The following is a 19,846-nucleotide window of genomic DNA, read 5'->3' as shown; positions in this document are numbered from 1 at the left end:
AAAGGGAAAACAACAACAAGCCAAAAGGTACACATATGTTTATAAGATTTAAATTCAAGTCAATGACACGTGTGCAGAAAATTAAGACAAGAAACATTAACACGGATAATCCTGGTGTTCTGGAAGGGAAAGCGTCTTCTGTATCAGGCAGAGCACCCGCCATGTAAATCCAAGTAGTGTGTGTTACGTTCTCGACTAGAACCAGATAACACTAGGAAACACAGGAATGTACCTGTACAGTGGTTCTCAAAGTGGTCACCTTCGTTTCACCACAAATCTATCCTCCGTAACATTCCGACAATAACATCTGTTCCATTTTGCACGGGACTTGCTGAAGTGTTAGTGCTACGTTCTTTAACAAACTGAAAATGTCGGAGATATGCCGTGTTTTACATGTTTGTTTGGTGTTTGTTTGGGTTTTTTCTTCTAAGACAGACACTATCGCTTCATCGCGAAAAGCAAAGTGAATATTGCTTCTCCCCTGTGGACAACTGTGTCAGCATGCACACGATAACAGAAATGGTTTAAAATTGAAAATGCAAAGACATCACTAAGCCGTTTCTTGGTTAGCTTGGTAATGTGTTTTAATTACCTTGTCCTATTTGTGTTTACTGATCCCGACAAACATAAAATATGACAGTCAAATATCATGTAAGATCTAAGAGACAAATAAAATGGACCTACAACCAACAGCTCACAGTCGTTGTATCACAAATCCTTGTCGGTAAACAGACGAATAGTGTCTAAAGATTTAACATGATGGAAGTCTTTTGTTTAGTTATGTTCACAAGTACAAAGAAAACTCGTAGAATATGAGGGTTGTCTACCAAAGTAGTTGGGGTGCATGGTAGAGTCGGTAAGTTTTTACAAACACGGTAAGAGCTTACAATATCAGTACGAGTTTACAATGTAGGTAAGAGTTCACAGTGTAAGAAAGAGTTCACAGTGTAGGAAAGAGTTTACAATGTAGGAAAGAGTTCACAGTGTAGGAAAGAGTTTACAGTGTAGGAAAGAGTTTACAATGTAGGTAAGAGTTCACAGTGTAGGAAAGAGTTCACAGTGTAGGAAAGAGTTTACAATGTAGGTAAGAGTTTACTATGTAGGTAAGAGTTCACAATGTAGGTAAGAGTTCACAGTGTAGGTAAGAGTTCACAGTGTAGGAAAGAGTTTACAGTGTAGGAAAGAGTTTACAGTGTAGGAAAGAGTTCACAGTGTAGGAAAGAGTTCACAGTGTAGGAAAGAGTTTACAATGTAGGTAAGAGTTTACTATGTAGGTAAGCTTTTACAATGTAGGTCAGAGTTTACAATGTAGATAAGACTTTACAATGTAGGAAAGAGTTTACAATCTAGGTAAGAGTTCACAGTGTAGGAAAGAGTTCACAGTGTAGGAAAGAGTTTACAATGTAGGTAAGAGTTTACTATGTAGGTAAGCTTTTACAATGTAGGAAAGAGTTTACAATGTAGGTAAGAGTTTACTATGTAGGTAAGCTTTTACAATGTAGGAAAGAGTTTACAATGCAAGTAAGACTTCACAGTGTAGGAAAGAGTTTACAATGCAGGTAAGAGTTCACAGTGTAGGTAAGATTTTACAATGTAGGAAAGAGTTCACAGTGTGTAACTGCAGGTAAAGATTCAGTGTGTATAGTCCGATCCTTACCTAAGGGCGGTTTATGTACCTCAGAAAGCTGGAAATATGGTGGTATAGTTGTACATTTACTGTAATTACTATAGGTAACATTACATGCCCTCCAGCATTATGTTCTTGGAGGTAGCTGCAGCAACTAATGTGAAACCCTACCTCAAAACGAGCCTGGTTTTCACAGTATCAAACAATATTACATTTGAATTTGAGTTATAATACAGCAGTAAGATTCAGAGCTCTGATAACAGTGTTTTGAGTACATCAGACACGGACAGATATCCTCCAAACATTGACAGATTTTTCAGACAGTGATGTTTTAACAGCGGTAATTATCTATCAAGCATCCAAGGCTGGTGCTATATACGTCACGACGGGATCAGCGATAACAAGTCTGTGTCTTCTAAAGATCGGCAGGATTTTCCAAAAGTTTACATTTGTGACATTTTTATACATCTAATCACAAAAGATCCTAGGATAAACCATCAAACATAACGCATTTATCCCTTCTGTCCATCATACGTGAGCTTGGCAATCTTGTGTATAGTGTGACTATGACCATGATCTTTCAAATTTTGCTTACAACAAATTTAAGATTAATTTGAAGTCATCTTTCCGATTTTTTAAGCTATTTCTACATGTTCTATGGGAAGATATAGAGGGACTGATGATATAACACAGCAATTTGTCCCTCACAAATCGCCCTGCTCTGCATAATATTAAGTAAAGGTTAACTGTAAGTAATACTGTTACGGATAAAAATCTCAGACAGATATTCTCACACTACCTTCTTATTGCGCTCTTCTCTGGTAACAATTACCGCATTTATATGTATGTGTCTATATCTTGGTAACCGTGATATATATATATATATGTACACAGAATACATCCTAGCTCTGGCCATTTCCCCGGCAAGTTTACGACAAATTTGGGTCGGAATATAGGTATATGTGAATGGGAATGAAAGTGTCTATCTGTGCGGATTGCTTGTTAAAGTCATTGTATAGAGTGGTGTATACATACATAACGACGTACCTTAAAGACATCATGTGTTAATAAAGATCGATAAATCAGAACATATACATTGTGTGTGTGTGTGTGTATGTGTGTGTGTGTGTATGTGTTTGTTTGTTTGTGTGTGTGTGTGTGTGTGTGTGTGTATGTGTGTGTGTGTGTGTATGTGTGCGTTTGTAAAGGGGGAAACAGAGGACTTTCATTAGAATCAACACCAACAAAGAAAGGACCTTTCGTAAAGGGAGGACATTTTGGAGGTCCTCTCTTTTCCACCTCCTAATTTTCCTTATTCAGCAATAAATTTTCATTTTTTTTACAAAAAAGCCCGTCCTTTCTTTGTCCCAAAATTGGGCAGTGTGTGATGCTCTTCACACAAAAATATCGATGGTGTGTTTAACTTTCATTAAACTTCGTACACACTTGGCGGGGAAAACTTTTGGGTGCGTATAAAATTACAATTTTAAAAGAAGCGACGCGCAACCTTTTTTCTCGCTTACTCTTACTGTAATAGAAGTATACGGACAGCAATATGCATATACCGAAATAAAACATGGCATTCCAATATTTTAATCTTGAGACAAGTTATATCTTTCGAGCTAGATAAGTACATTTCGTTTCGTCAGATTCCGTGTTCTTTTTCTTAACAATACATAAGCTGACATCGGCTGCGCCTCTCCGAGGAGTGAGGCGCTATGCCTCTTACGAAAAGACTGCGTTCTTTAACAGAGGTAAGTTATCTGTCACATTTTATCTTAACAACGGTAGCTAGCCCCCATGAAAAATTATATAGCTTTCCAACATTTAAAACTGAATTAACTTTGTTAAAAATAGCCTGATTCAACAACTTTATTTCCCACTTGCTTATAATGGCCGCCTCTGTGCGGGATCTCTCTAGATTTGTCATTGTAACTTGACATTCCCGCTCATTTATTTTTGCTATGTTTACAAGCACAAATCTGGAGAGATTCCGCATAGTGACGGTCATTTCAAATAATAAAATAAGTGGAAGTAAGTGTAGATAGTTTACAACATTTAATTGTTTTGATACATATGCACGTACACTGTAGGTAGAAAAATGTTTTATCTTTCAATCGACGTATAATTTATAAATATCGCGTTGTCATAAATTATCTAAAATATTGCTTGAACGCCGACCCTTGCAGTTCGCGTTTTTTTTGTAAGGAAGAATACTCTAACTATTGACCGCGACCATGTCAAAAATAAAATCGTGGTGAGATAGTCAGAACCCTTCAGACTACTCTTGCCTTAATTAAGGGGTTAGGCCGATTACAGGTGGTTCACACCTCCTTTGTTTATATAATTCTAAGCCAGTGCCCTAGTGTCTGGGTTGAGTGGGCTGACTGTAATATATTATATATCAATGTATGATGAGGACTTTTTACTTCCCCCACTGCAATTTTGAAATTGCACCTGATGCATGCATGTATAATGCTAAACTGCAGTAGTTTAATCTGTGTCCAACATATTGTCTGGTAAAGCAGCCAGGAGAGAACACATTTAACTTGTCAAAATTCATTATACATGTAACTTATCTCCAGCTGTATTGAAAAAAGGAAAGAAAAAAAAATTATGTTTTCCTGAATTCTGGGTCTGAATACTGGTCCACTCTTATTATAATACTATGACTACTTCCTGCAATTGATAAATAAAATATCACAAAAAGAAACTCCATCAATTTTACAAGGTTAGAAGTGATAGTGTATTGTAATGTCTGGTATCTACTTGTTTTGCATGAAATTTGTTGAGCAGAATGTAATTTGTATAAGAACAAAAGGAAGTTTGTAGGAGAACATAGCTTTGTTCCTAGTGCTATTAGATTTTTTTAAGGCTGTCACGGGTACAAAATGTTGGCCCCGAGTACTCGAATTTCAATACCTGACCCGTAACCAACAATGGTCATGAGTCGTTAGTCTACATGCATACAGTGTTACATGCACAGAGAGGACAAATTTACCTACGTGTAGTGTGTTGATACAGTCTCATATAAGGGGGGGGGGGGGGGGGGGGGTATGATAAAATCATTTGTGTTACTTGCTGATATTTCAGTATTTACTCATTGCAAAACTTCATCCTGTAAACGAGAGGATTAGGCTCTATAATGCTAACGTTGTGACAGAATATGAAGAAATCAATTTGCATATAATATGCCCAACAGAAAGTAGCAGTCCCATGACAATTCTGATCCGGAAAGTCTCTAGCTAGTTTTATACATGTATACGACCATGATTAAGGTTTCAAGTACACATGGCTGCTTGAGCCAGAGGTGATGGTTTCTGTAATGAAATACAAGTGTGAGTATAAACATTAGTAATACATTGTTGCGTGTGAACATATTGGATACAGAAATTGTAATGTCATCAGAGTAAGAAATTTTATTGATTTAATAAAGTTTTACTGGTAACATTGACATAAGACCAATATTTCCTATTTTGACATGTACTCGGGTAGACATTTTTGAAACAGGTCACTGTTCAAACCCGACCCGTGTCCGGGAACTCATGACAGCCTAATTTTTTTAACCATCAATTTCTGTATAGCCCCATTTTTGAGAGATTTTTCTTGAAATCTTAACAGATTTTTATAATTGTGTAATATATTTTCTTTTCAGAAAAAGAGTAATGGTCCAAAGACAAGGCCACTTGATGACTTCATCATTGTAAATATACCAAAAAAAGGTATAGCATCTTTTGTATTGAAAATCCATTCAGAACAATTTAAAAGGATCATTAAATCTATTGTCAGACATAAAAAGAAAAGTGTTTAATATATATTTTATTTCTTTTTCATGCATGTCGATTTACTTCAAGAATAATTTTTTGCTAAAACTACAGAATAGAAGAGTAATGATTTACAACTGCACAAGGACTTGATGGTATTAATGATATAGTAAATAAGAAATTTAACTGCCGATCCTAGTGCTTATAAATCTCACTTATAGTGTTCAGGACAGTACATTATTTACATATGTCACATCATCATCTAATTAATTCATTATACAATTCTGATTAATTTGTGTTAAACTTATATATTATGTATTCAGACTGAGATTTATTTGAGCTAGCATCAGTCATTAGATATTGTGTGTTAAGATTATAGTTGACAAATTAAATATGCAGAATTTAATATCAAAATGTAATCTTTTCCCATAGGTAAAGGTGTGCTGGCAAAAAAATATATACCAAAAGGGGACACTGTGCTGGAGTATTGTGGTGTCATAAGGACAGATGAACCACATCAAAGTGAGGATGACACATATATTTTTGAATGTGTCTTCAAAGGCAAACAGTACTGGTATGTAAGATAGCATCCTGGTTTATTGCATGGTGTCCTAATTTCAGCTGGGCATAGTTTGCAGGTAGACCATTGCATATTAAGAACAAAATCCATCCAAGTGCCCAACAGAACATTTACATAGGTAGTGTTAGTGCAGTTTTTTTTTTTAAGCAGCATTTTCAGGAAATTGGGAAAATTAAAAATTACTTATTAAAGCCAAAACAAAGTAATTTTTTTCAATTTCTATGTTTTTATATTGGCCGGAAAAAATTCCTATGTTTTTATATTGACCGAGTTCTCGTACTGTAATCATTTCAAAGGTTTCTGAAAATAAATGGCCACATTATAGTTCCGTAATGTTAATTACAGGTAAACTTTCCTAGTTTTGAAATTTTTAAGAGATTCTCATGCTCTCATTTTTCTTTGTCTTTAATCAGTAATTTCCGTACTGCATGCTCTGTCTAGATTCCACCCCAGATCTTGTTTTTAGTCTCACCCCAGCATACAAAATGGTGGCACCCATGTTTTTGTTTTGTTTCACTTTGGGACGATAATTAAGCAAGTTAGTGTCACTACACACTGTTTTAACATGACAGAATTCGAGAATAGATTCTTATAATATAGTTTGCGTTGTTCAGTACAACTTATATAGGTGTCGTATTTAAGTTGAAATCTGTTCTCGAATCATCTGCTTAATAGGCAGAATGCGGGTTCCGTTCAAACGTACAAATGGTCTTGGGCTCACGTAAACGCTTGAACATTGAAGAAAAAAAACCCACAAAAACAAACACTTACGGTGCTTGGGCAGAAACTGGCAATTAGTAGGATATCAGAAATATTCACCGCCATCAATAAAGTCAGGTATCAATTGGGAATTTTACCAACAGTTTTGAGAAAATTTTACCCTTTTTATGCTAAGAGCATTTTCAATGCTCTTCAGCATGTTGCTATCGCCCCTGAGGCTGAGTATCAGTACTTCGTATTCATTGGTTCATAAATCGAAAGTTTACTCCTACTCCATCTGCTGGACATTACCGTAATCATTGGATTATCGCCCCTACAAGTTGCTGATGCTAGTCATTAAATGAAACAACCTTATCGACATTTTCTTCATTACCTGTACATCAAGAAAATGTTTTGTGTTGTGTATTAATGATAATCAGACATCGAAATTTGTAAATACAATGACAAAGACTCACGTTTATGGTGGTAAATTTTGCGAGGCGATGCCAATATGGCGGCTTAACTTTCTTTTCCGCGCGATGCATTGTGGGAGTCATATACATTTGTATATCTTTCTATTTTTCTTTTTTCGAAAATTTACTTCCCGTTTAATACTGTTGATAACTATTAAAAATACTGATATATGTAGTTGAAAATAAAAATGAAACTAAAATAAGAATGATTTAGAGTAGCATAAAATTTTGACGGAAACAGCCGGGGTGCTCTGTGCTGCTGGAACCTGAAAGAAGACGGCGGCTGAAAGAAGATGGCGGGTAATTCATGTAGGTAAGTATCACTATATATATATATATGTTAGCTGAATTTGAAGTCAATACTTATACTGAACTATCAATTGCATTTTTTGCAACAATTCATTTGGAATGAGCCTTCGCGTCTATTGAATTTAGGCTTGACGGCGACGCGTAAGCTGGGCACTGCCGCCATAGCACTTTTTTTTCAAAATATTTTCAAGACTTTTCCCTTGAAGCAGTATGCATTTGAAAAATGTTATGTAAGCATCTAGCACATTTTTGTTGCTTCCGTAAAGTATTTCAGTATTTTGAAATGGATTTATTTTGGAATGATCGTTTCATAATGGTCTCATCGCAGTCACTTCTGTCAGTGGCCCAACAGATCGGAAATTAACCAGAAAAAAAACTTATCCGTAATATTGTACTGTACTACTTACGCTACCGTGAATAGATCTAGGAATCTGTCTGGGTAATATATCGATTTTACTTTAAAATATCTGTCACTGTCCGCGCTATTGTAGGTCTAGCTCTTTCAAATTTCTGATCGGAGATAATTTATAAGTACCCCAACGGCCAAAGGCCAGAGTATGAAATCGTACGGGAACTCTACAGCTATGCTAATTTTAAGGTTTACATGTGAAGTTAATATATATAGTTTTAGCTTAATTTTAGTTTTTGTCTTTCTGACATGATGTCTTGTTGATTCTGTAGAAGAGTGATGCATGTGAACGATTACAATATGAAGATTAGGAATAATGAAGATGTCAATTAACATCTGATTCCCGGAAAGTATTTTAATAAAGATTAGGATAAACCTAGCAAAGTGTTAGGTCCCAGTGTGAACGTGTGAATGTGTAAAGTGTGTGAATGTGTAAAGTCCCAGTGTGAATGTGTAAAGTATTATTGGTACAATTGAACTTTTTGATATATGTACTGTATTTGTTCATCTCAGAAATTTCAGTATTATGTCAACTGCGTCCACTTTCAGTTCAACACTTTTGATTCATCAATTTTACCCAGCCCTAGGCTCAATATTTGTCATTAATTTTCGACTGTTTTTTTTAGCGTTTTGTTTTCATGGTGAATGGAATGAAATGAGATAAATAGTCTAACCAATACCCCTCGAGAGCTAATTAAGACATTGCAGTATTATCATTTTGGGCCTTATTAAAAGTCAAATTGTAACTTTTAAGAAACTCAAGTGACTTTAAGTACAACAATAAGATGTCAATAATCAATGAAATTGATTAATTGAGAGGACATTTTCTTAGTACAGTTAACCAGGCTTTGTAGTGGTTTGTTCAGAACTGTAGTTCTGGTTAAGTAACCATTAATTATGTCCTTTCAGCTACAATGACATACAATTTTGAAATACCTCCACTGTAGCTAAATGTGGCATTTGTAATAGACAGCCAAAGTTAATTTTGTGATAGACGTAGCCAAAGTTAATTTTAGGATCAGTTAGGGACAGCTACTGTTTGTAACAGGCATGGGTTCAATTACATGATAATGTAATTAATTAAATTACAATTACATTATGAAAATGGCATTGCCATTACATGACGGTCCAATGTAATCAATTAAATTACACATTACTTTTCAAGTCAAATTGATTTTTGAAATACAAACGTCAAAATAAATTATCAAATTATCATACTGCACAGATTTATCACACAAATTTGACTTTAATTTAATTTAATTTAACAAATTCAATCTCTGTATGACCATGGTCAAGATATTATTTTGCTAGCTGTCCATCGCTTAATAAGTTGACAGTCCTGAACGTCAAAATAATTAATTACAATTTTAATATAGACTCCTATTGGGAAGTTCAAGACTATAAGCTTATACAGAAGTGTATATTTCTTGCACATAATCATAGCAATAAAGATATATAGTTATTTATTTCCCTTACTCTCTTTCAGCAGGTGGATGTCCCTGAAGAAATGAAATCTGGAATGGTAGAAGGTATCTCTATTGATTCTTCTAACTTGGAATTGGCCATTGTGACCAACAATGGATTTGAGGACCTTTTGGTGGAGAAAAACGTCCTTCTTTCCGGCCTCCAATTAGATGTTGAAGATGATGAATCACTTGAGGAGATGCTAACAACCATGTTGCCTTTTAAGGTCACAGTACTCTCTAAAGGCGGCAATATATTTACCATTTACCATCACAAAAGAAGAATCAACAAATCGCGGAAACTAAAAAAATGTGGAAAAGATCATTGTATACTGCATTTGTAGTAAATTTGTATAAAATCTTCAATTTACTTGAGTAGAAAGATTCACTAGTTATACCAAGTTTGTGTAGAAAGGATCACTGTATACTGAGTTTGTAGTGTACATAGAAAGGTTTACTTTTTTTCTGAGTTAAGTGTATACAATATATAAAAAAACGTTTTGTAGAAAAGATCACCGCATACTGGGTTTGTTGTTTGCAAAGGTGTAGAAAAGATCGCTGTATACCGTGTTTATAGTTTACAATTGTCTAGAAAAATCACTGTATACTGAACATAATACAACTTCTGTTTAAAACCTTCCTTTAAACTTAGGCATGTATTTTTTTTATTTATCTTAAAAGTCTACCTACAACAATTTTGTGTATGCAATTTTGTACTAGGATTAAATTGCTGATCAAAGCATGGAAAGAATACTTTATCTAAAAACTGAATAAAACAAGATATAAGCATCTTTATCATGTTTTTATTATTATTATTTTCATTATTATTATTTTTCCATGATGTCTGTCCACATAGAATTTGTAAGCACTCTTGTGCATTCTTATACCACCAAAAGGGTGGGTAAATCGAATCAAGTTGTCTATCTGTCCATCCATCTGTTTGTCTGTCTGTAGACACGTCTTGTCTGGACAAATCCAATGAAACTTTACAGTAATATTCAGGACAATGTGTAGATGTGCATGCACCATTTTCCCTCCAAATATTGATTGCCATGGCAACTGGTCAATATAGACAGGTTTTGCATGTCGGTGAACTTCTAAACCTGTGGACCATGTGCACATGCCGCTGTGCTTCAGAGGATGTTTCTGTGCAAAGGGTCACCATGGGGAGATAACTAAGGCTGTGGGTGTTGGGGGTATTAGTTATTTGGATTACAGTTTCAGTTATCCCTGGGCAATGTGGATAGGATATAGTAATGATTTTGAGGATTGAATGTAGAGGTCACAGTACTATATGATTACCCTGTAAACGCATTGAGACTAAGACAGTTAGTATACCTTAATCAAATTTGGAACATGTATCCCTTATGAGGAGAAGTAGGTTTCTTTAGAAATTCAGGGTCAGATGTCAAAGATCAAGGTCAGTCAAAAAACGGAAAATTTCACAACCTAAAAGATATTCACATCTTGCAAATTTCAAGGTTCAAGGTCACTGTAAGGCTGTTAAAAAATGAAAATACAAGAGGAATAAAATATCTTGCGACAAGTTTTAGAGAACAAAGAATATATAAACATGTCAACAGAATTGTAGAACCAGCAAAACAAGTGTAAAATTGAAACAAAGACAATATCTACTTGAAGATCCCCTGAAAAAGTATAAGGAGAATAAGACCAGGTGTGCCGGAAGAATAGGCATCTTCTATTTTAAGTTGTGATAAATCATGTTTGTTTTATAAAATTGGCACTCTTATGCAGTCATTTACAAACAATCTGGAAAATGAAGCTGTCCATTATTTGTATGTAGCATGTTATTTGCATGATGGTCTAACTAATGGTCTTAAGCCAGTAAGATACGCAGTCTTTAAAGTGATAATATGGCGTCCAAGATCAACATTCCCTACAATGTATCCAAAGAAATTGACAACTTCCCTATCATTGCATCTTGGGGCTGCAATGATTTACTGCTTGCATATAGTTGGTTTCAGTATATAGCAAGCTAATACCAAAGAATTTATTTTTTAATGGTCTTAGCATACCAGTTCTTTCAGTACTTTGATTTTTGTATTCTTAATACATCTGACTACTTCTGACTGACAACTGCTGACCACTTCTGACCATTACCAATATGAAAGGAGACAGAGAGAGAAGGAACAATTATTTCAAGCTTGGAAATGTTCCAAAGAATAAGGGCCAGTCATTTAAAGATGAAGATCCTGAAATGCCTGTCACCAGAGAAGAGAGACCAGCTCTGACCAGAAGACTGACCACCCAGGAATTTAAGCTGATCACCAAGCCTAGTCCTGATGGCCTTTCCCTGGTAGCAGCAGATACTGGAAACAGACCATGTCCAGCAACTGTTACAGCTGAAGAATCCAACTCCGAGCCTGTGATAGAAGGAAACCGGATCATAGACGTAGTGTTGATGGTGAAAATGTGGAACGACATCATCAGACTTCATGCCGGACAACCTAACACTACAGCATGCATGGTACCAGAGTTTGAACTGGACACCGCGCGGAAAAGGGCTCTGGGATGGAGTTGTGCTGTCCGATGTAATAAATGCCAGTGCAGATCTACACTGTATAAACTATATAGAGAGGCAGACACGGATAAGCCTGGACCAAAGCCAACCCTTGTAAACAAGTACCTGCCTTCAGCTTTGTGTGGCCAGGCTGTCAGCACCAACGGAGCCAGGTTATTCTCGGACACCTGAATATTTTGAAGTCAATGCAAGCACCAATACAAACCTGCTGTCAAGAAAAGAAGTATGTTGTTGTTAGCAGAACAGAACAAGCAGGCTGCAAAAAAGACCAGGTCCGCTCGGAAGTCTGACTACAGGAGAGGTCAGCTAGATCCTAACATCCATCTATGTAGGGGAGACAACCAGCCTCAGGACCACCTGTATTGAGAAGAGGTGACAACAAATTTATTAGAGACATTTAAAATAATATGGTTACCGTTTTTGTCAGACATTTTGAAGCCCCATACATCCGCCCATTCTTGTAAGATGTTTAATGTCTGTTGCGCTGATGTGCGTGTGTTTTCTATGGTGTTGTCTGTGTGCCAAACACTGGTGTCGTCTGCAAATTGACCTACCGAACCTATTTTTTTATGTTGCCTAGCCGGGCAGAGTCTAATCGACGTACGTCGATTCTCTGGCGACGTGAGGGAGGGGTGCTCCCCTCATGGATGGGAGTCGTCAGTTGAGTCTGTAAACTTTTGAGACGACTCCCTGGCCTAAATTCATGGCGTCGATGTGTCTGGACTTCCGGTGGAGGAGGGAGGGCCGGGTTCCACTTCTTCTGTCTTGTCCGACAGCCTGTCTGACCTTCTGACTACTTTTATTTTTATAGGGGAAATTTTGAAGGCCTTTTCTAATAGATTTTTAGATAAAAAAGTGTATGCCAAAAAGGGGGGCTCCTGGGCGGCGTGGGGTGCCTACTCTTTTTATCGAAAACCACAGGAAGATCGTTTATGTGCGAGATCACACAGGCCACCGTTTTGAGTTCCGTCCGCCGGACTATAATTAGTTATTAGTAAGGTGCTAGTGCTAACTATGAGTCCATTCTGTTGTTCCATTCCGTTCCTTTTATCACGTTGTCTGCTTTTCGGAATGTCTATTGCTTTCTCTGTATTGGCGATCCTTTACGACTCGTATCTATTGTGCTTAATGTGCTGGTTAGATTGGTTGGTGAGGCGTTTATAGGTTTTTTTAGGCTATTTGGGGTTTTTGGGTGGGAAGGTAATGGCATAGGTTAATGTATGTCATTAGCTAGGAAAACAGGTTAAATGCTTGTAGGTTGTTCTAAGGTTCTAAGGTAGGTTTTTTTTAAAGAGTAAAAAATAGGAGGAGTAAAAAAGTAAATAAAAAAGGTTGAGAGGGTAGGGTGGGAGAAACCTTGTGGTATTAATCATTTTTTAGAGGTAGGGAGGGAGTTGCGATTAGTTGAATTTGAGTAATATGTATTTGTATTATCCTATGTGTGCTTTAAGGGGGTTACGGGTATTGATTAGAGTGTAAGTTATATTTCATGTTGAGTAGTTTTGTTGGTAATGTGATGTGGTGTTTACGTAAGTTTGAAGTGATGTTACTGTCTTGGTTTGTGCGGGGTGGTGAGATTATGGTCTTGTGTCCAGTGTTGAATACACCTCCCTGTAAAGTCAATTACAAGGGCTGTGTATCCCTAGTTGTTTTAAACTTTATTTTATTTTGGCAGTGGCATTTCATTCAAAGCACGTTATACAAAAAGGATTCAGAAAGAAGTTATAAACTTATGTTAATCTGTCTCCTTAGAAGTAACAAGCAGGCAGCGACTGATCGAATTCGGGAAAGGGAAAGTGAAAAGAGTTTAGGAGAGGGAAATGAAGTAAGGAAAGCGGATAAAATGAGAAGTATAGTATGTATACATTATGTAAGATCGACAAATACAATATGATAAGGAATGCAAGTTTATCCATAGTAACATATGGGTATCTTAATAAATTGTTAATTATACATGTAGTACTACAAACTGCTGTACTGTTAGTTAATACAGACATACAAAAACTCATGAAAATAAAAAGTTTCGCGTATATGGAAGTACAATAGTGTTGACAGTAACTCTTCCTAATGCTCAAATCGTTAAGTCTTTAATATGAAAGTTTGGACACTAACAAATATAGCTTCATTTTCTGCAAATGATACAAATGTATCGCCAAAAAGAAGGACGTCTACAGATTCCGAATGAATGGGAAGAAGATGAGAAAGAAAAAGATGTCTACATCTGTTATGATTAGAACAAGATAAAAAGAAATGTTCGGTTGTTTCGTTTCCCATACCACAATCACAAATAGGACTATCAACTTGATTTTTACTAAAAAAGGTGGGTGACCCTCAAGTGAACTACATTGCATTCGTAGTCTGGAATGATAAATTTGTCCTAGTCTGGAACCAACATAGAAATATCCTGGAATATTGGAATTAAGGCCATTTAAGCAATTCTTCAGAGTATAAAGAGATGGGTTTTCTTTAACATGCACAGGTAGGGAAATCCAAAGATTTACAACCGAAGGAAGAAAAGAGTCTTTGTATAGCTTTGTTCTACATGCAACTGGATGGAAGTTCGCTGCGTCTCTAGTGTTATGGTTATGCAGGTCGGATTGACGAGGTGGATGGAGGTCATGAAGTAATGACGGCGATAAACCGTGAACTATTTTACGAAACTGGATAAATTTACTGTTTGCGTCTGGTGGAAATACTAACCCAACCAGTTTCTTTATAAAGTCTATTTATACTTGTAAGCTTGGTTCCCCCAGTTACGATTCTAGCCACTTCTAGTTGAATACTTTCTATTACATTTGACTGGGTTGTCGTTATATCATCCCAGACGATATTGGCGTATTCTAGAACTGGCCTTATGAAAGAAAAGTAGTACATAGTCTGCAAAGACTTTCTATCCACTTTAAATGTTAGTTTTCTCATAAGTCCTATTTTTTACTAGCCTTTTTGAACTATATTATCAACATGATCTGCCCAACCCCCATTTTCAGATTGTTCAACGCCAAGATGTCTATGGGAATTAACCTGCTGAAGAGGAATATTGTTCATTAAAAGGGGGATGATGTGGTTTATTTTTTTTCTTATTATTATTGTTTCTGTTTTTGATGGGTTAAATTTAACAAGCCATAAATCAGACCAATCCTGAATTTTGGCAAGATTTTCATTAAGAATATTTGCACAGACATCTGGCACATCAACAATGAGATATAAAGACGTATCATCGGCAAATAGTTTAATAATTACATCAATATTGTCAACTATATCATTAATAAAAATTAGAAAGAGAAGCGGACCTAGAATCGAGCCCTGGGGAACACCAGCTTTCACTTCTGTCCATTCTGAAGATCTACCATTTATAACCACTCGCTGTTTACGATTTAATAAGTAATTTTCGCGCCATATAAGCAATTGACCGTTAATTCCAAAGTTAAACAGCTTACGTAATAGACCCCGGTGCCAAACTCTATCGAAGGCCTTGCTTATGTCACAAAAGACCATCCGTATTTCGTTCCCTCTATCAAGTGCGGAATAAATATCATTAGTTAGATAGATAGATAATAACTGGTTGACAGTGGACTCACCTGACCGGAAACCAGACTGACATGAAGTTAACAGAGAATGATCAACAACGAAATTGTAAATATATTTAAAAAACACATCTTTCCATTACCTTTCCAACGATGGATAAAAGTGAAATAGGACGATAGTTACTAAGTTGCGAGCGGTCTCCTTTTTTATGGACAGGCGTAACGTTTGCCTGTTTCCATAACTGTGGGAAATGACCAAGAGAAATAGAAAGATTAAAGATTATTTCAAGAGGAACACTGATGATTCTAACTGCCTCTGTAAGTAAACGTGGATTAATTAGATCAGGACCAATAGCTTTAGAAGAATCAAGGTCTGATATAACATCTATAATATCCTGCAAAGAAATAATAATATTAGAAATTTCAAAATTGTGATTCTTCATAATTGGGGGTAGAACTGCATTTGAGTCGTCTACTATTGATTGGGAATTAAAAACGCATTGAAAGCACTAGCCTTATCAGCATCATCAGACAGAACTATGCTATTTTCCGATATAGGAGGAATAAAACATTTTTTGTCAGAGTTTGACATTAAACTGTTTACTATTTTCCACCACTGTTTAGAACAAAGATTTTTTTTACTATCAAGATTTTTGCAAAGTTTCTCGAAATAATAGATCTTTGCCCATCTTACTGCATTTACACATTTATTTCGAATTCGTTTAAAGTTTGACCAATCCATGTCAAGCGCCGTACGATTAGCTATACGGTGCAACTTTTTACGTTTACGAATCACATTCCGAATTTCATCAGATGGTTTTTAGATCTAACGGTTATCATTTTACTGGGAATACACTGTTTAGCGGCGTTAATAACAACATTGTTAAAGTTTTCTACACATTTATTGACATCGTTAATATCGATAATGTCGTCCCAGTTAATATTGTCGAGTTTTTGTCTATAAGAAATGTAGTCCCCTAAGTCAAACAACCAAATACTCCTTTTAAAGCTTACCGTTTTTGGTTTCTCAAGATTAAATGACGCATAAACCGGACAATGATACCTTAACGGCTGGTCAAGAAAGCTTTCACAAACGTAACAATTTCCAATCAATGGCGAGTTGCTCGTGCAGACTATATCTATTTGGGACGACGTTGTTTCAGTATAAAAAGTTGGTTCATTTACTAGCTGGGATAAGTTAAAATTTGTGGGTAATGTCCGTAAATGTACATTAGTATGGCTCTGAACGAGTAAATTAGCGTTAAAATCTCCAGTGATTATAATATCATTTATACCAGTATTAAATGCTAGATCGATAGAATGGCATATATGATCCCATGTAGATACCGGGGAGTTCGGGGGCCTATAAAATGTACTATAAAGGATTTTTATATTACCAATGACAACTTGTAGCCAAACGCATTCGACTGCGCGATCTTCAAGATCAGTACGACGAGAAGTTAAAATATTGTCATTCACATAGACTGAAACGCAGCCACCTAATCGCTCAGGCCTAAAGTAGCAAAAGGCTCAGAGAAACCAGGAAAGCTAAGTTCGTTCATATCGTCACTTAGGCTCAGCCAAGTTTCGGTAAACGATATGATGTCGTTATTATATACATGTAATTCGCTAAAAAGGACATCGACCTTGTTTTAAACTTTGGACGTTAAGATGAACAAAAGAAAACTTTTTATGATCGAGTTCATTACTACTTTCATATGAACACGACGATTCAGAAGACAAGTCGGGATAAGACCCAGGTCCTGGATTAGTTTCAATGTCACCAGAAAATAGTAAAGAGAATTCAGTAAAGACTAAGATACATAACATCACAAGAGAGAAAATACCAACACTCTGCAGTTCGATTGGGACGCAACGTTTTACCAACATAACACGATTACATATATCGTGGGCATTAACATAAATTGTAACAAATGCAGTTAAGAATAATATGTCAAGAGCAAGAGAATCATTTAAGTTGAAATACCCTTTGGCACGGGATGTGAGAGAATGGTAAAATAGACCAATCCGAGCACGGTAGAGACCAAGACAATCAGGCATTTATGTCACACCTATCGGTAGGTGCTGGAATTGTTTACGTGCTCGGATGGGGCATACAAATACATAGTTTACCACTAAATGACGTTTGATGGAAAAACCATTGAAGAATTAGAGACATAGATAAAAGAACAGACGCATAGGATAGCTGAGGAGAAAGGATAGGAGAAAGGATATCTGTTAATATAGAGTTTAAATCAAGAGGTGATGACAGAGGTCAGCAGAATAATATTTTAAGTTAAATTACATCATTTGAAAAACTAATGATGTATATATATATATAAACTGTATTTGATTGATCAAGCTTATTACTTCACATGCTACCAGCGTAAGCAGATCGGACGGGCAACTCTTTATATGATAAGAGATGGTAATATCTTCTTTATAGATATGAATATTGGAATGCGACTTCGAAAATGACTCGTTATAATTGTGTTTAATAAGCGTTCAATCAAATACCGAGTAATTCAGTTATGCACTAAAACTAAATATTTAAAACAAGGTATATATGTATACGATACACGTTCTTTACACCAGAAGTAAGCTAAGTTTGTAAAACACCGTGTCTGGCCGACCCAACCACTAGCACAGACTGTTTTATATACAATTATCAGTACGAAGGTTCAGGACGATTTTCAAAGTATAAATATATACAAAAGTAAAGAATTACAATGTAACATGAACAAATGTAGTTCCAGTATACCCAATGATATGCACTCGCTATGCAGACATGCATGCGTATTGAATATGTACATACGCAAAACAGTCATAGTATTTACATAATATGCAAATTACTCGTGGTCACCGATTATTGGTTACCGACAGACGAAGCGAATAGATGATGGTAGTTCATTGTAAAAATATTCTTCTAATAGGATTTTGAGTCGAACTTAATGGAGATAGACAAGATAAACCGATTACATATCAAAAAGTTTAGTTTAGGAAGCGGCACATTTTAACTTAAGCTGATAATTTCATAAGCGAAAATAGCTGGAATAAGGGTACAATAATCAAGCCATCGAGCGACTGGACATCTATGAGCTCCATTGGGTGTTGACGAGCTACAGTACATATGTGCTTGAGAACAACACGACTTGTTTATCTAGCCAAGAATAAGCTGATTATTACATCTGTATGTAGTGAAAGCTAGGGTGTCAGGCAAGTGACATCATAACATAAATCAATTACCAATGAAAAGAGAAAAAATACAGGAAAATAATTAAGTTCATCAAAGAGATGTAAGGATATCAATTCAAAAGTAATATTAATAATGATGCACGTGTAGTGATGCCAATATGCGCGCGAATAAAGATATGACATCGACCAACGGGTGTGCATGTGTACGCGCACCTATGTACCAAGAGCTATCAGGCAGTGTTTACATATGCAAATTTCTCGTGGACATTGGCTAACGACCGATAGAACCTGACAACCGATTTACAGAACTATTCAGGTAAATATAGGTAATAGGTCGGTTTAATGTAAAAAAAAATAAAAATAGCAAAAGAAACAATTACCAAAACGTTACGTTCGATCATTAAACTTTTCAAAATCAACCAACTAAGCACTGGCCAAATCTGTACTGCATTACGTAGTATGTATAGCTAACAAGCTATGTGTGTTATTTTAGAGAAGCCAAGAGTCGGTTGATCTTATAAAAACACCTCACCTGACTGACCCAACCAACAACATGGACTATTCCATTTGGAATTATCGATGGATAGGTGTCGGGCAGATGATACCTTACTAAAACACAACTTTCAGACAATGATAATATTGGAAGCCGAGTCTAAAATAAGGGGCTTATGATATGAATGCTAAACTGACCTTCGAAGATTTCTTCCGTAATACGTTAGTCTAAAAATTGCGCAACTTCTTGTACCTGCACACTCGGTGACATGGAGTAGCCCAGTGAGTGAATGTGTGCACATACATACGCGTGAGCGGCAATGGAATACGGAGCAGTTCAAACTTGTTTACGTGCAATGCAAATTTAAATTGCTTGCTAACATTTCACTGGCCATTCAAACGTAAACAGACACGCCCACAAAAGACAGCGCATTTTTGGGAAAGCAAAACATGAACAAATAAAGAGCCTTTTAAAATGTAACAGAACTTCGTACATGTACAAAGAAGTTAATTTGTATACGAGTGAAACGTAAGAAAGATTAGCATGAAATAGCAAACACAAATGGCTGTATTGTGTAAATTCAACAATGACGGGCGAACGAGTGTACGAGTGGATGTACACACGTAAATAGCAGGATACCATAAGATTTATATGACAACTACATGTACAACATAGATATATAAATCAAAGGAGCAATCTAGACAGATATAAAGGTTTCAAATTATATGCAACTGAAAATTAATTAAAAAAAATGTTTATAAACTGAAC

General features: G+C 36.0%; 1 protein-coding gene across 1 annotated transcript; it reads left to right on the top strand.

The window, feature by feature from the left end:
• The first annotated feature begins 3,295 nt into the window (after positions 1–3,295).
• LOC132546402 (uncharacterized) lies at positions 3,296–6,769 on the top strand. Its single transcript, XM_060210118.1, has 4 exons — positions 3,296–3,381; positions 5,283–5,349; positions 5,824–5,969; positions 6,647–6,769. Exons 1-4 carry the CDS (start codon positions 3,346–3,348, stop codon positions 6,767–6,769), a joined length of 372 nt encoding a protein of 123 aa, XP_060066101.1. The 5' UTR covers positions 3,296–3,345.
• The last annotated feature ends 13,077 nt before the right edge of the window (positions 6,770–19,846 follow it).

The sequence above is a fragment of the Ylistrum balloti genome, unplaced genomic scaffold (genome assembly GCF_031769215.1).
Source record: "Ylistrum balloti isolate Yb309-2 unplaced genomic scaffold, AGI_CSIRO_Ybal_v1 Utg369606, whole genome shotgun sequence".
Classification (NCBI taxonomy): Eukaryota; Metazoa; Mollusca; class Bivalvia; order Pectinida; family Pectinidae; genus Ylistrum; species Ylistrum balloti.
Note: the sequence above shows the minus strand (reverse complement) of the source record. Positions and strands in the feature narration are given on the sequence as shown.

What these genes read in the sequence shown, in the direction of transcription:
- LOC132546402 (XM_060210118.1), top strand. Translation starts at nt 3,346, where the DNA reads ATGCCTCTTACGAAAAGACTGCGTTCTTTAACAGAG. An exon ending in TGTAAATATACCAAAAAAAG is followed by an intron (nt 5,350 to 5,823) that starts GTATAGCATCTT and finishes CTTTTCCCATAG; the next exon opens with GTAAAGGTGTGCTGGCAAAA. An exon ending in AAGGCAAACAGTACTGGTAT is followed by an intron (nt 5,970 to 6,646) that starts GTAAGATAGCAT and finishes TCTGCTTAATAG; the next exon opens with GCAGAATGCGGGTTCCGTTC.